At 44.5% G+C, this 16,669-nt stretch overlaps 1 protein-coding gene across 1 annotated transcript in view; it reads left to right on the top strand.

Moving 5' to 3' along the window:
- The window catches only part of LOC109899632 (suppressor of cytokine signaling 5-like), a 33,812-nt gene extending 18,069 nt beyond the window's left edge, over positions 1-15,743 (top strand). Inside the window, exon 2 of the mRNA XM_020495046.2 lies at positions 10,110-15,743. Coding sequence (XP_020350635.1) covers positions 10,126-11,829 — 1,704 coding nt within the window. The 5' untranslated portion in view covers positions 10,110-10,125 and the 3' untranslated portion in view covers positions 11,830-15,743. The remainder of the gene's footprint in view (positions 1-10,109) is intronic.
- Positions 15,744-16,669: the final 926 nt, after the last annotated feature.

The raw sequence follows: 16,669 nt of genomic DNA, 5'->3' as shown, positions 1-16,669 counted from the left end.
ATTACTGCACCTGTACATAGCCCACCTATAATTTAGCCCAAACAACTACCTCTTTCCCAACTGTATTTAATTTTAATTAATTTATTTATTTTGCTCCTTTGCACCCCATTATTTTTTTATTTCTACTTTGCACATTCTTCCATTGCAAAACTACCATTCCAGTATTTTACTTGCTATATTGTATTTACTTTGTCATCTTGGCCTTTTTTTGCCTTTACCTCCCTTCTCACCTCATTTGCTCACATTGTATATAGACTTGTTTATACTGCATTATTGACTGTATGTTTGTTTTTACTCCATGTGTAACTCTGTGTCGTTGTATCTGTCGAACTGCTTTGCTTTATCTTGGCCAGGTCGCAATTGTAAATGAGAACTTGTTCTCAACTTGCCTACCTGGTTAAATAAAGGTAAAATAAAAAAATTAATAAAAAGTCCCCGCAGCAATGTTCCAACATCTAGTGGAAAGACTTCCCTGAAGAGTGGGGGCTGTTATAGTAGCAAAGGGGGACCACCTCCATATTAATGCCCATGATTTTGGAATGAGATTTTCGACGAGCACTTTTCGACTATTGGTCATGTAGTGTATTTACATTGCTTACATTATGTATCTACACATGATATTTGACCTTTTTTCCCCCTCTTTTTTTTTTTTACATGCCTGTTCATAGCAGACACTGTTGTACAGTTTGTCCGAAATATTTGTAACACTTCTATTTATACTTCTATTTTATTCCATACACTTCTTTACGTGTCTGTTCTCGGCAAACAATTTCGTGTTGCGCTTTACTTTCAGAAGCAAGAATAAAGGTTTGCGTGCTGAAAAAGCTCTGTTGGCATTTATTCTCAATACAAGGTGTTTCAACGCATTCTATTTGAAGCTGACAAAGTACAGAGGAGCTCTGTGCCACAGAGTTTCTTCTACTTGTGGTGTAGCTCAATCTAATCTAAATTACTGCACGCTGAGAAGTCCCAGAATCAGGTTTAATTTTTATCAAGGTTAAAACTACTGGTTCACCGTGCATACGAAGATCTGAGTATTTGTGTGCTAGAATCCTTATCCTTGAAGCCGAATGCATTCTCTGACTCTCGGACAATGAGTAGTGTTATTCCAGGTACGCCCAGGTTTATTGAGATGGACACCTGTGAATGAGAGGTAACGGGTGTCAGATATATACTGTCCAAAAATGTAAAAGCCACTTGCAAGAATTTCTAAGATTTTACTGAGTTACAGTTCATATAAGGAAATCGATCAATGGAAATCAATTCACTAGGCCCTAATCTATGGATTTACATGTCTGCAGGGATGCTTCTATGAGTGGGCCTTGGACGGAATAGGCACACCCACTGGGGAGCCAGGCCCAGCCAATCAGAATGAGTTTTCCCCCACAAAAGGGCTTTATTACAGACAGAAATACTCATCAGCATGAGATTTTTTTGTTTTTGTTGTGCAGTGGCAAAAATATATACTGTATATATTTGCGCCCATCTAAGTGAACTAATCCATTGCCGAAGCATAGGCTAAAAGCCAAATCGGGCTCTGTACCGTATCGCCATGCCCCTCCCAAATGTAACGATCCGGAGGGCTCTAGAGCTCCGCATTGACATGATTGGTGAGGGCACGTCGGGTCGAAACATCCTGTATAATCACAAACTCACTTTCTTGAAAACTTCCTTCACAACAGCTCTGTACTGTGCTCCACAAAATGCAAGAAGTATAAATGCCCTGACTTCTGCAGAGGCCGTATCTCCGTAAATGCTGCATGGCCAATGCAGACGTCGGAATGCCCATTCATAACAAAGTGCCCAGATGCACAATGCACTTCTCTCTCCAGAATGTTCTCTCTCCTGCCAGTTTGTGCACATTCATTTTTTCATAACTTCAGTGTGTGTGTTTGTTTATATATCAATTCCCCATGACATACATTGACCCCTTGACCTTTTCCACATTTCGTTAGGTTACAGCCTTATTCAGATTTATTAAAAAAAAAAAAAAAAATATATATATATATATATATATATAAATAAATAAAATCCCTCATCAATCTACACACACAATACCCCATAATGGCAATGCAAAAACGGGTATTAAAAATGTTTGCCAAAAAAAAAGTATTAAGACCTTTTACTTGGTACTTTATTGAAGCACCTCTGTTAGTGATTACAGCCTTGAGTCGTCTTTGTTATGAAGCTACAAGCTTGGCACACCTGTATTTTGGGAGATTCACCCATTCTTCTCTGCAGATCCTCTCAAGCTCTGTCAGGTTGGATGGGGAATATTGATGCACAGCTCTTCAAGTCTCTCCAGAGATGTTTGATCGGGTTCAAGTTCGGGCTCTGGCTGGGCCACTCAAGGACATTGAGACTTGTCCTAAAGTCACTCCTGCGCTGTTTTGGCTGTGTGCTTAGGGTTGCGGTCTTGTTGGTAGGTGAACCTTCACCCAGTCTGAGGTCCTGAGCACTCGGGAGCAACTTTTCATTAAGGATCTCTCTACTTTGCTCCGTTCATTTTTGCTTCGATCCTGAGTAGTCTCCCAGTCCCTGCTGCTGTTAAACATCCCCACAGCATGATGCTGCCACCACCATGCTTAACCCTATGGATGTTGCCAGGTTTCCTCCCGACATGACGCTTGGCATTCAGGCCAAAGAGTTTTAATCTTGGTTTCCTCATTGTCTGAGGAGTCTTTTTAGGTACCTTTTTGCTAAACTCCAAGCGGGCTGTCGTGAGCATTTTACTGAGGAGTAGCTTCTGTCTGGCCCCTCTACCATAAAGGCCTGATTGGTGGAGTGCTGGTTGGTGATGGTTGTCCTTTTGGAAGGTTATCCCATCTCCACAGAGGAACTCAGGAGCTCAGACAGAGCGACCATCAGGTTCTTTTCTCCCCCGATTGCTCAGTTTGGCCGGGCGGACAGCTGTAGGAAGGGTCTTGGTGGTTCCATTCCATTTAAGAATGATTGAAGCAAGGAAGCAACTTTGTTCTTGGGGACCTTCAATGCTGCAGAAATGTTTTGGTACCCTTACCCGGATCTGTGCCTCGACACAATCCTGTCTCTGAGCTCTACGGACAATTCCTTCCACCTCATGGCTAAGTTTTTGCTCTGACATGCACTGTCAACTGTAGAACCTTATATAAGAGCTAGTATTCTATAAGAGGAACAGGAGTACAAGCGCTATACAATTTGAGGTGTCTGTACTCGGGTCCAGTGAGTTCCTGCCCAAGTCAAGCACTGCTTCTTATCCCTTGCACAAATAGCCTGTGTCTGTCCAGAGCTGACTGGGGTGGGAAACTCTTGAGGAACCAGAATATTTTATACAATGTTGCAAGTTCGCTTGCTCAAGGTTCTGGCTGGACCAAAGTTAATAGTTGATCAAATGTTTCAAGTTCGTTGCAGACATGCCATGCTTAGTCAGTGATTTATTGGATATTTATTTTTATCAGGATATTTTCTACCTACAGGCTGCAATGTTTTTATTTGTAGGGTTTATGTAGGGTATTTTTACATAGTTGCAATGGCAATAGAAGTTACTTTTTGGGTTTGTATCTTCATTTAGATTTGGATAGCATTTTGATTAACCATATGACAAAGATTGAGAGATGAAGACATTATTATTATTATTATTATTATTATAAATGTTCCAACATCTAGTGGAAAGCCTTCCCATAAGAGTGAAGGCTGTTACAGCAGTAAAGGGGAGACCAACTCCATTTTTAATGCCCATGATTTTGGAGTGAGATGTTCGACAAGCAGGGAGCATGCGAGCACACTCGATCGCTTAGGCTAGCCGACAGCCGAACTGAAGCATGCTGACGCCTTTAGCCTACCATGAGCAACCTTATGAGTTATGCTAAGTTTAGATCAGGGGTTCCCAAACTTTTTAGCTTCGTGACCCACCAGTTGAGGTGTCTGAGTCGTGACCGGCATAAGGGTTGAGCGGTGAAAAAACATAGACCAAAGAATAAGTAAAAAAATATCTTGACAACTGAGAATTTTTTTTTTTTTTCAAAACTAATCTCCTGCAATTCCACACATCCTACCAAGGAGCTGAAAAACAATTGTGGTGTTTTTAAGCAAATTTCCTGCAATTCTACGCATTTTGATATGGCTAATGCCGTGTTCTTATGCTCAATTCTTATAACAATCAATGGGGGCCTGACTAGCTTTTATTTTGTTGATTTAAAATTCTGAAATATTATAGAAAAATGTGTAGGTCTGTTATCTTTTCTACATGCATTCAATTTGGTTTGTTTACGTTTTTTTGACAATGTCGTCCCGCGACCCACAGTTTGGGAACCACTGGTTTAGATGGTACGAGTTACACAGCAAACCGGGTGTCATTGTTTACAATGCTGTTGAGGCTGGCGGTGAATGCCGTCAACCTCCATGGTAGACGGGACTTGCCGCCAGAGTTCAAGTATTTCAACTTTTGCCGTCTGCCGTAGCTTTGAAGTTCAACCTGATTTCGATTTGCACTGTGTGTTTACTGAAATCACCATAGCAACGCATACGTCGTGCTTTTGTCGTTACCGTTGCCATCTTTCTTTCTTTCTTGGCCCGCTATGCCAACTGGTATGACGGTGTTTGCGTCCCTCGTCTAAATGCAGAATTAGGCCTATGCTCATTACACACTGTACACTGTCTCCCCACTCGGATGTGGGTGTGTTGAATGTTTTTGTTTTGTTGAATGCAACAATTCTTTTGGCATTAAGAGGGATATAGTGCTCAACGTCCTAATAATATATTAAGGATACCGGTATTTGTGCCCACCACTTCTTCTATCACGTGCATATATCACGAGAGTGATGTAAGCTACATTTTCTACCAAACGTGACATATTAGTCATGTCTCGTGCCTCTGTCTTTAGAATAGTGACGTATGCAGTCATTTTGTCATGCCCACGCGACTTGGGTGCTTGTTGTGTTCCATCTTGGTCAGTTGGTTATTGTAAGAGAGAATGTGTTCTCAATGACTAGCCTGGTTAAATAAAGGTACAATTTTAAAGAAAGTCCTTGGTAAAAAAAATGTATAAGAGAATTCCTCTGATTCTAGCTTGGTCTGAATGTCATGAGTTGTTAGTCAGTCATTGGCTGCTCTAGGCCAGGGGTGAATAGGCCTTGGTTAATCATAGTAATCAGTCATGTGCTGAGGAGTCTGGCTCTGATTCGTCGGGCATCTTAATATTCATTATCTCCAGCAGAATACAAGTGGCTACATACACTGAGTGTACAAAACATTAGGAACTCCTTCCTAATATTGAGTTGCACCCCCCTTTTCCATCAGAACAGCGTCAGTTCATCGGCCGATGGATTCTACAAGGTGTCAAGCTTTCCACAGGGATGCTAGCCCACGTTGACTAATGCTTCCCACAGTTGTGTCAAGTTGGCTGGATGTCCTTTGGGTGGTGGACCATTCTTGATACACACATGGAAACTGTTGAGAGTGAAAAACCCAGCAGCGTTGCAGTTCTTGACACACTCAAATTGGTGCATCTGGCTCCTACTACCATACCCCGTTCAAAGGCACCTAAATATTTTGTCTTGCCTTTACACCCTCTGAATGGCGCACACACACAATCGATGTCTCAACCTGTCTCCCCTTCATCTACACTGATTTGAAGTGGATTTAACAGGTGACATCAAGGGATCATAGAAAGAGCAAGTGTTCCTAATGTTTTGTTTTTAAGGTTAAAAAGATGAGGGCCTAAAAATTATTCTGTGACATCACAAGGTAGGATTAAAAGAAAGAAAAACAGTGATTTTCAAACACATTCGCTGTGACGTGGGAAAATACCCTCCCTTTGGCTAGAAACTCATAGCAGGTTTAAAAATGTATTTCATTGGGTAGAACAATTTTAATGTTTTTTTTTCTTTCTACAAAATATAGGAATGCGCCGTTTTCACATACAGTGGGGAGAACAGGTATTTGATACACTGCCGATTTTGCAGGTTTTCCTACTTACAAAGTATGTAGATGTCTGAAATTTTTATCATAGGTACACTTCAACTGTGAGAGACGGAATCTAAAACAAAAATCCAGAAAATCGCATTCGTATGATTTTTAAGTAATTAATTAGCATTTTATTGCATGACATAAGTATTTGATCACCTACCAACCATTAAGAATTCCGGCTCTCACAGACCTGTTAGTTTTTCTTTAAGAAGCCCTCCTGTTCTCCACTCCATTACCTGTATGAACTGCACCTGTTTGAACTCGTTACCTGTATAAAAGACACCTGTCCACACACTCAATCAAACAGACTCCAACCTCTCCACAATGGCCAAGACCAGAGAGCTGTGTAAGGACATCAGGGATAAAATTGTAGACCTGCACAAGGCTGGGATGGGCTACAGGACAATAGGCAACAACTGTTGGCGCAATTATTAGAAAATGGAAGAAGTTCAAGATGACGGTCAATCACCCTCGGTCTGGGGCTCCATGCAAGATCTCACCTCGTGAGATCAATGATCAATGATCATGAGGAAGGTTAGGGATCAGCCCAGAACTACACGGCAGGACCTGGTCAATGACCTGAAGAGAGCTGGGACCACAGTCTCAAAGAGAACCATTAGTAACACACTACGCCGTCATGGATTAAAATCCTGCAGCGCACGCAAGGTCCCCCTGTTCAAGCCAGCGCATGTCCAGGCCTGTCAGAAGTTTGCCAATGACCATCTGGATGATCCAGAGGAGGAATGGGAGAAGGTCATGTGGTCTGATGAGACAAAAATAGAGCTTTTTGGTCTAAACTACACTCGCCATGTTTGAAGGAAGGATGAGTACAACCCCAAGAACACCATCCCAACCGTGAAGCATGGAGGTGGAAACATTCTTTGGGGATGCTTTTCTGCAAAGGGGACAGGACGACTGCACCGTATTGAGGGGAGGATGGATGTGGCCATGTATCACGAGATCTTGGCCAACAACCTTCCCTCAGTAAGAGCATTGAAGATGGGTCATGGCTGGGTTTTCCAGCATGACAATGACCCAAAACACACAGCCAGGGCAACTAAGGAGTGGCTCCGTAAGAAGCATCTCAAGGTCCTGGAGTGGCCTAGCCAGTCTCCAGAACTGAACCCAATAGAAAATCTTTGGGGGGAGCTGAAAGTCCGTATTGCCCAGCAACAGCCCCAAAAACCTGAAGGATCTGGAGAAGGTCTGTATGGAGGAGTGGGCCAAAATCCCTGCTGCGGTGTGTGCAAACCTGGTCAAGAACTGCAGGAAAAGTATGATCTCTGTAATTGCAAACAAAGGTTTCTGTACCAAATATTAAGTTCTGCTTTCTGATGTATCAAATACTTATGTCATGCAATAAAATGCAAATTAATAACTTAAAAATCATACGGTATGATTTTCTGGATTTTTGTTTTCGATTCCGTCTCACACAGTTGAAGTGTACCTATGATAAAAATTACGGACCTCTACATACTTTGTAAGTAGGAAACACTGCCAATTTTGCAGGCTATCAAATACTTGTTCTCCCCACTGTATGTAGACAATGGCATTGTGCTGGAGATGAAATGAAAACGAGGTTGAGAAGTGGTATATTTGCCCTTTAACTCAGTTGCAGCTGACTGTGCAAAATCCCTGTTTGTCTATTGAAACAGGTTCCACTCTGCCTATGTATATCACTATTAGCCAGCAATGCCTAGTTATTGATGCTAGTACAGACTGTAGAGCCTGCTCTGCTTGGCTCATTTAACTGGGCCAACTATGTTATGTAACTGGGGCAACTATGTTATCTGCCAATGCGGGCGGGAGGGAGCCAGGGAGTACAACATGGCAGTTTGGAGAGCAAATGAGATCTCTCACTACTAGAGGTTTGAAGTCAATCAATGGGTTCAGTTGGAAGGAAATGCAGTGTTAAACAGATCCATTACCTTTGGTAAGGAGGGGAGAGAGCTGCCTGCCACAAGTTGAGTCTATTAGCCTTAACATGATCTTGGAGAAGCAAACTATTTTGAAGGTAGTTTAGAGTCACTGCTCTCAAGAACCTAGTATAACTCACACACAAACCAATTAATCAGTGTGCATATGTGGGCTGGCTCTCTGTCTGCTGTCTACACTGTTGTGACGGAAAGTTCTTGGTCAGGTCCAGACTGGCTCTGTAATACAGTACATACCAGCAATCAGCTGGGAGAAGGCAGATCCCTGGGTTCATTTATAGCCATGGCCTTGTCTGTATGTCTGCCTGGCAACTCCTCACTCACCGTAACACTCCAATTACACCCCCCCCCCCAAATCACTCACTCGCTCTCACTCACACAAGAATCACCCAAATTTCCCCCCCACACCCAGCTTTTGTCTATAGCAGTGGTTCCCAAACTTTTTATATTCCCGTACCCCTTCAAACATTCAACCTCCAGCGGCGTATCCCCTCTAGCATCAGGGTCAGCTCACTCTCAAGTGTTGTTTTTTTTACCGTCATTGTAAGCCTGCCACACACGATACAATACATTTATTAAACATAAGAAAGAGTGAGTTTTTGTCACAACCCAGCTCCTGGGAAGTGACAGAGCTCTTATAGGACCAGGGCACAAATAATAATCAATCATTTTGCTCATTATTTAACCATATTATATATAAAACCTTATTCACAGTTTTCAATTAACAAATAACTCATCACAGGTAAATGAGAAGGGTGTGCTTGAAAGGATGCAGACAACAAATCATTTTCCACACAGTGTTTGCCTGTATTTAGTTTTCATGCTAGTGAGGGCTGAGAATCCACTCTCACATAGGTACGTGGTTGCAAAGGCATCAACTTCTTAACAACGCGATTTGTCAAGGCAGGATACTCTTGAGCGCAGCCCAATCCAGAAATCTGGCAGTGGCTTCTGATTTAAATGCAATTTTCACAGAACCGCTTGTTGCAATTTTGATGAAGCTCTCTTGTTCAGATATCGGTAAGTGGACTGGAGGCAAGGCATTGAGGGGATAAGGAATCCAGTTGTTTGTGTCATCCAGTTCAGGAAAGTACCTGCGTAATTGAACACCCAACTCACTCAGGTGCTTCGCTATATCACATTTGACATTGTCCGTAAGCTTGAGTTCATTTGCGCACACACAAAATCATACAATGATGGAAAGACCTGTGTGTTGTCCTTGTTAATGCAGACAGAGAATAACTCCAACTTCTTAATCATAGCCTCAATTTTGTCCCGCACATTGAATATAGTTGAGAGTCCCTGTAATCCTAGATTCAGATCATTCAGGAGAGAAAAAACATCATAGGCCAGTCGTGTGAGAAACTCATCATCGTGCAAGCTGTCAGACAAGTGAAATGTATGGTCCGTAAAGAGAACTTTAAGCTCGTCTCTCAATATATAAAAAAAAATCTACTTTTGTCCCTTGATAACCAGTATGTTATAAAAGCGTTACATATCATTGCATAGTCCAAAAAATACACAAGATTACAGGGGCTTTGCTTTAACAAAGTTAACAATTTTCTAGGTAGTGTCCAAAATGTCTTTCAAGCTGTCAGGCTTTCCCTCGGCAGCAAGAGCCTCTCGGTGGATGCTGCAGTGTACCCAAGTGTTGTCGGGAGCAACTGCTTGCACGCGTTACCACTCCACTATGTCTCCCTGTCATGGTTTTTGCACCATCGGTACAGATGCCAACATGAGCAGCAGCTACGTTTGGCTACATACGGACCGTTAGTGGAATTCCCGCGAGAGAGTAATGGTTAATGTGATTGGATGTTAATTATTTGACTAGGCTACCTGTATTTGACATTGTGTTGTTATTTCGCTGAACACTAGATGGTTTAACCTACTCAGGCAAGAAAAAAACCTCACCCAAATGTATACCCCTGTTTTAAATATAAATGGACTGTTTGAAAACATTTTTATTTGGCATACCCCAGACGGCATTGCAGGGGTATGCACGATGATCAATAGGATCACTACCATTTTGAATTTGCAGAATCGCTACATTGTCTAGGCCTAACAAAATGTTAAGGGGTTTCATGCAATTGTTAATGTAGGTCATGTATTGTTTAGTGATGTAGGTCATGTAATGTAGGTCATGTATTGTTTAGTAATGTAGGTCATGTATTGTGTGAGATTCCTGTATTTTACGAGTCGTCTAATCTGATATGTGTTCATGTCTGGCAGGGCTTGGTCACTATCCATGGAAAAAGTGGGCAAGATGTGGAGCAACCTGAGGAACCGATGCCAGACCCTCTTCCACAGCGACGGTGCGGGACCCAGTACAGAGAACAGCGTGGTGGAAGAGGACAGTATGCACTGTGTGGCGGACCTGGGACGGGGAGAAACTTCAGGCGAGGCCCAGGCATCTCTGGCCTCCAGCCTTTCCCGAAGCCTCTTGCCGCTTCCCGGGGTTACTGGAGGGCGACGTCACAACTGTGTGTCGGACATCGCCCAGATGGTAGAGAGAACCACAGACAGAAAAGACAATGAGGAAGCGAGGGTGGCTCCTTGGGGAGTCCCTATGGGCCGGAGAGACTCGTACTCGCGCCATGCACCTTGGGGGGGCAAGAAAAAACACTCATGTTCCACTAAGACCCAGAGCTCCATGGATACAGACAGGTGGTCGGGACGCGCGCGCGGTGCCGCTGGGCGAAGGGAGCGTCGCTACGGGGTCAACTCCATCCAGGAGATGGATGACTCTGGAGACGGGGGGCGTAGTCTGAGCACCCGCTCCCTGCGCCAGCGGCTTAGCGACACAGTGGGCCTGTGTCTCCCCCTTCCCCCCCGCCGCCGCTCCCTCTCCTCCTCCCCCCAAACCCCCACCATCTCCAAGCGCAAGATCCACCTGACAGAGCTGATGCTGGAGACCTGTCCCTTCCCCCAGGGCTCGGACCTGGCCAACAAGTGGCACCTGATCAAGCAGCACACAGCGCCTGCCAGCCCGCATTCCTCCACGGCTCTGCTAGACGCCTTTGACCCGGCCCACCCCTCCCCCGAGGACGAGGAGGAGCGTCTGCGCGAACGCCGCAGGCTCAGCATTGAGGAGGGAGTGGACCCCCCACCCAACGCCCAGATCCACACCCTGGAGGCCTTGGCGCAGTGCTCCTCTCTGTACAAACTGGGACCAAAGATGGCCCCTGGCATTGCAGAGGCCTCTGGGGAGGGCACAATGGCCAGCTGCTCAGGAGGGGCGGCTGGGTCGTCGGGCTCGTCGGTACAGGTGCTCGGAGGGGCTACAGCCCAGCTGGCTGACTGCGACTCGGAGGAGGACTCCACCACCCTTTGCCTGCAGGCCCTGAGGCCTAAGCTACGCCACACGTCCGGGGATGGCCATCTGAGCCGGAACCAGTCTGGGCCCTGGAAGGTGCACACCCAGATCGACTACATCCACTGCCTGGTGCCGGACCTGCTTCAGATCACTGCGCTGCCCTGCTACTGGGGCGTGATGGACCGCTACGAGGCAGAGGCTCTGCTGGATGGCCGTCCTGAGGGCACCTTCTTGTTGCGCGACTCGGCCCAGGAGGACTACCTGTTCTCGGTCAGCTTCCGTCGCTACAACCGATCGCTGCACGCCCGCATCGAGCAGTGGAACCACAACTTCAGCTTCGACGCCCACGACCCCTGCGTGTTCCACTCGTCCACCGTCACGGGCCTACTGGAGCACTACAAGGACCCCAGCGCCTGCATGTTCTTTGAGCCGCTACTCACGGCGCCTCTCCACCGGACCTTCCCCTCCGGCTTGCAGCACCTGGCCCGCGCCGCCATCTGCCGCCGGACCACATACGACGGCATCGGCGCCCTGCCGCTGCCCCCGACCCTGCAGGACTTCCTCAAGGAGTATCACTACAAACAGAAAGTGCGTGTGCGCTGGCTGGAGAGGGAGCCGCCACTCAAGGTCAAATAGGGGAGCGGTATCTGGCGGCCTGTGCGCTGCGGACGGAGTTGAAACAGAAAAATCCCTGCCAATCAGGAGAGGCCATACTGAATGAACAAAGCACTACTCAGTCAGGCAAGGAGGGGTAACTGGAGAAACAAAGAGTTAGGTGAAGTGAGCTATCCAAGATTCATTCTAATCTCGTTATTGTTTTAGTTATCATTTTCATCACTTGGGATACATATGTATCATTATATTCAGTACAATGCTGCCTGGCAAGCACACATGGTTTTTAATGTTGAACAGGTTCTGAAAGGGAGAGCACAAGCCTTCATGCTTTGTGTCCCTCTCACCTCTTTCATTCTGTCAAGTGTCTGCCTGATCCCACAGCATGAGCTGCCTGCATGCCCTCTCACCCCCCCCCCCCCCAGTCTCTATCTAGGCCCACATGGTTAGCCTGCTATGTTGTACAGTTCACTCGTGCTGTCTCTTTCCTTTTCCATTTTCTTGATCAAGTGACTATACTGCCTGGCGGGCATTGTTAGGCCTCAGGTGTAATGTTAATCATCGCTCTCCTGGGGGGGCGTCCAAGGCCACGTCCAAGGGTGCTGCTGCTACATCCTGCCTCCGTACACCTATAGGGAGCAGGGCATACACAGGAGTGGGTGTGGTTACAGCGACTCCTGGGCTTTTTGATATCCTCACTGTGATTTCTCTAAGCATGAATCATCGTCTCCCACCGCTACTGTGTTGCCACAGAAGTGCGGCTCTTATAATACTAACGATATTTGTCCTGGTTGTTTTCTCACGTCTGTCAGTGGCTCAAACTGGCAACAGAGCAGGCACTTTAACTTGGTCTGGTTTGTTTCTGGTCCTGCGTTCTGCCTTCATGGTGTCACACTGTGCCATCCTCAGGGTTAACTTGTTATAATTCAGGCCCATTGTTAGGTCAACGATTGAGCCCAATGGTAGAGTGAATGCCAAGAGTGTGTAAATATGTTATCAAGGCAAAGGGTGGCTACTTTGAAGAATCGCAAGTATAAAATGTATTTAGATTTGGTTACTACATGTCGGCGACAGCCATGCGGTCCAAGTAGGCAGCGGCATGGGGATTTTGTCTCCAGTCTCAAAAACCTGTCTGGGACAGCTAAATTGTGGCCAAAATTGTGTAGTGTACACCCAGCTTGACCTAACTAAACTGACCAAGTTTACTCAAACACCATACTCTTACATAATTCTACCCAAAAACAATGACAATTTCTCTCACCCAGTGGCGTATGGGCTATTTAGGTATGCGCTGATGCCACCCAGTGATAGGCAGTAGGCCTACCCAGTTTATCAAAGGCAGGGGGCGCAAAATATTGTCCATGCCCAGCGCGCTTCACCGGTGCAGTATTCCACCAATGTTCAGTCAAAAGATTATCCAACGTAAATCATGTAGCCTACCGTAGAAAGTGGTGTTTGCTGTAGCCTCCATGCTGGAGATAAAATGTATGTCAATGTCGTGAGAAGGACACTTTACTTTATGCAGGTTTCTCCGATCAAATAGCCAAACCTAAATTGCGCACAATCGCATGAAAAACGATCGTCGACGTATGACATGTTAACAAACAACATTTACAAAAACGGGACGAGTCAAAGTCAAATGGACAATATCTGGAAAGGAAAATCAAGCTACTCACAGCTAATGTTCAGGGAGTTTCACCCCTTAGGCTAAATTGACATGATAATCAGCGATTTTCAAGTTTGTATTCGTCCATTTTTTTTCTTCCATGAGCTGCATCATAGCGGGAAAATAAAGACTTCTGCATTTCCAGCTGTGTGAACACATGGATTCTCCTTGTAAATAGGCTGAGGATAACTCCTGATGATGTTGGGGTAGCTTATTCAGAGCTTAAATAGCCCAAATGATTAGTCACAGGAATCAGGACTAATAATGCCAATGCAACTGCCTGTTTTACAAACGGTAGGCCAACCACGTGGATGGACATTCATAAAATTCCGTTGCGGGCCAACATTGTAAGGGAGGGCCTCAATTTTTTTTTGGTCTCATCTAGGGCGGCAAAATGGCCAGGAAAGGGCCTGCTTCGCATTCACTGCTAGCCATGTCCTATAATAACCCAGCATATTGTGAGAAGTGGCATCAGGAGGACAAATACAACAAAGCGTAACCTATGTGCTTTTCATTAGAGCCTCCTGTTTGAATCCATACTTTTTAGGGACTTTTTTTAATCTACTTTGAACTCTTGAGCCTGGCGCATGGAATACTCCAGCAGCACTTCCCATTCATGTAGCCCTTTAAATGAGGGCGAGGAGGAAAACGAATGATGAAGAACAGGGGATGACGCGTGAGCTCCGAGCTTGCTCTCTAATGTTCATTGGTGCACATTTTGATTAAAAAAATATATATATATTTTTCAATTGAACTTAATCAATAACATTTTGTCAATCCGTTAGAATAATTAGCGGGCTTCACTTATAAAACTCATCGGGTTTATTAGATGTGACTAGATGTGTGGGGCAAGGCAGCGTCAGGTCCCGGAGGACTTGGACACTGAACAAGCTTTCGAACTGTACACCTATAGAGGCGCGCATAGCCACGGGGTCTATCAAATCTATGAAAATTAGGAAGCCTACAGCTCACACGTTTATGGAAATATCTGACAATGTATACTAATATAGCTCTTAACGAATTACTAGATGTGTGGGGCAAGGCAGCGTCAGGTCCCGGAGGACTTGGACACTGAACAAGCTTTCGAACTGTACACCTATAGAGGCGCGCATAGCCACGGGGTCTATCAAATCTATGAAAATTAGGAAGCCTACAGCTCACACGTTTATGGAAATATCTGACAATGTATACTAATATAGCTCTTAACGAATTATCGTTGCGATATCAGTGATCCTTTTTATCCTGGTCAGAAAGGCAACTCTCAAATCCCTTCTCTCTGATTTGCAGGGAAGATGTTTGTTTTAACTACCCGACACAAATCAGGTGTGTGTGGAGGGTTATCAGAGAGGAAGGACCGTGAATGATCAAATGTGGAATGAATGCGTAGGATTAGTTTATTCATGAGCATCTGTGTCTGTGACCAAAGCGCTGTTATTCAACGGTGATGCACACAACCTGTATTGTTGTCTAGGGCTCTTTTTAAAATGACAATACAGAATTGTATTTCAAAACTTAACAAACGTTTCAATGGCAGCCAATCAAAGCTTGGGGTGGATACAGCAATTCCATGGTAACAGAATTAAGATGGCACTCGATATTTTTCACTATTAAAATCTATACGAAACGAAAACTTTGATTTCAAAGTTTAGTAAACCATATAACTCTCTGCACAAGGACTACTTTTAACAATTTCCACAGAAAATATTTTGTAGGAAGAACTGTGCAGATGTAAAGTTTGGTAACAGAATAAAAACTGAGGGAGATTATACCATAACTATGTTACCTAACTTTATCTGCAGTTTTTCCAGTAAATATATATATATATATTGTTTTTTTCTTGTGTTCAATTCTTCAAAGTAGTCATTGTGCATAGAGTTGTATGGTTTGTTAAATCAATGGTTTTTGTTTGGCATACATTTTAAAGTGAGTCTCAGCATAATTCAGTTACCGTGGAATTGCCCATATCCCGATAATGCCTGATTGGCTGAAGTCTACAGGACATGCGCTGTTACCAGGTAGAAACAGAGACGAGCCCCCAACGCCTCACACCTCAGTCTTGGAACTGCTTTTAATGACTTAACTCAAGTGTACTAATGAAAGGTAATGTGTTGTGTGTGTTATGGTTTGGAGGCAGAAGGGCAGGAAAGTGTTTAATTGTTAAGGGTCGATTAGTATAATGATCAAATCAACAATGTTTTTTTATATATACAGTGGGGCAAAGTATTTAGTCAGCCACCAATTGTGCAAGTTCTCCCACTTAAAAAGATGAGAGGCCTGTAATTTTCATCATAGGTACACTTCAACTATGACAGACAAAATGATTTTAATAAATCCAGAAAATCACATTGTAGGGTTTTTAATTTATTTGCAAATTATGGTGGAAAATAAGTATTTGGTCAATAACAAAAGTTTATCTCAAACTATATACCCTTTGTTGGCAATGACAGAGGTCAAACGTTTTCTGTAAGTCTTCACAAGGTTTTCACACACTGTTGCTGGTGTTTTGGCCCATTCCTCCATGCAGATCTCCTCTAGAGCGGTGATGTTTTGGGGCTGTTGCTGGGCAACACGGACTTTCAACTCCCTCCAAAGATTTTCTATGGGGTTGAGATCTGGAGACTATCTAGGCCACTCCAGGACCTTGCAATGCTTCTTACGAAGCCACTCCTTTGTTGCCCGGGCGGTGTGTTTGGGATCATTGTAATGCTGAAAGACCCAGCCACGTTTCATCTTCAATGCCCTTGCTGATGGAAGGAGGTTCACTCAAATCTCACGATACATGGCCCCATTCATTTTTTCCTTTACACGGATCAGTTGTCCTGGTCCCTTTGCAGAAAAACAGCCCCAAAGCCTGTTGTTTCCACCCCCATGCTTCACAGTAGGTATGGTGTTCTTTGGATGCAACTCAGCATTCTTTGGCCTCCAAACACGACGAGTTGAGTTTTTTACCAAAAAGTTATATTTTGGTTTCATCTGACCATATGACATTCTCCCAATCTTCTTCTGGATCATCCAAATGCTCTCTAGCAAACTTCAGACGGGCCTGGACATGTACTGGCTTAAGCAGGGGGACACATCTGGCACTGCAGGATTTGAGTCCCTGGCGGCGTAGTGTGTTACTGATGGTAGGCTTTGTTACTTTGGTCCCAGCTCTCTGCAGGTCATTCACTAGGTCCCCCCGTGTGGTTCTTGGATTTT

This window comes from Oncorhynchus kisutch, linkage group LG11 (genome assembly GCF_002021735.2).
Source record: "Oncorhynchus kisutch isolate 150728-3 linkage group LG11, Okis_V2, whole genome shotgun sequence".
Lineage (NCBI taxonomy): Eukaryota > Metazoa > Chordata > Actinopteri > Salmoniformes > Salmonidae > Oncorhynchus > Oncorhynchus kisutch.
This window is presented reverse-complemented; position numbering and strand designations above follow the sequence as displayed.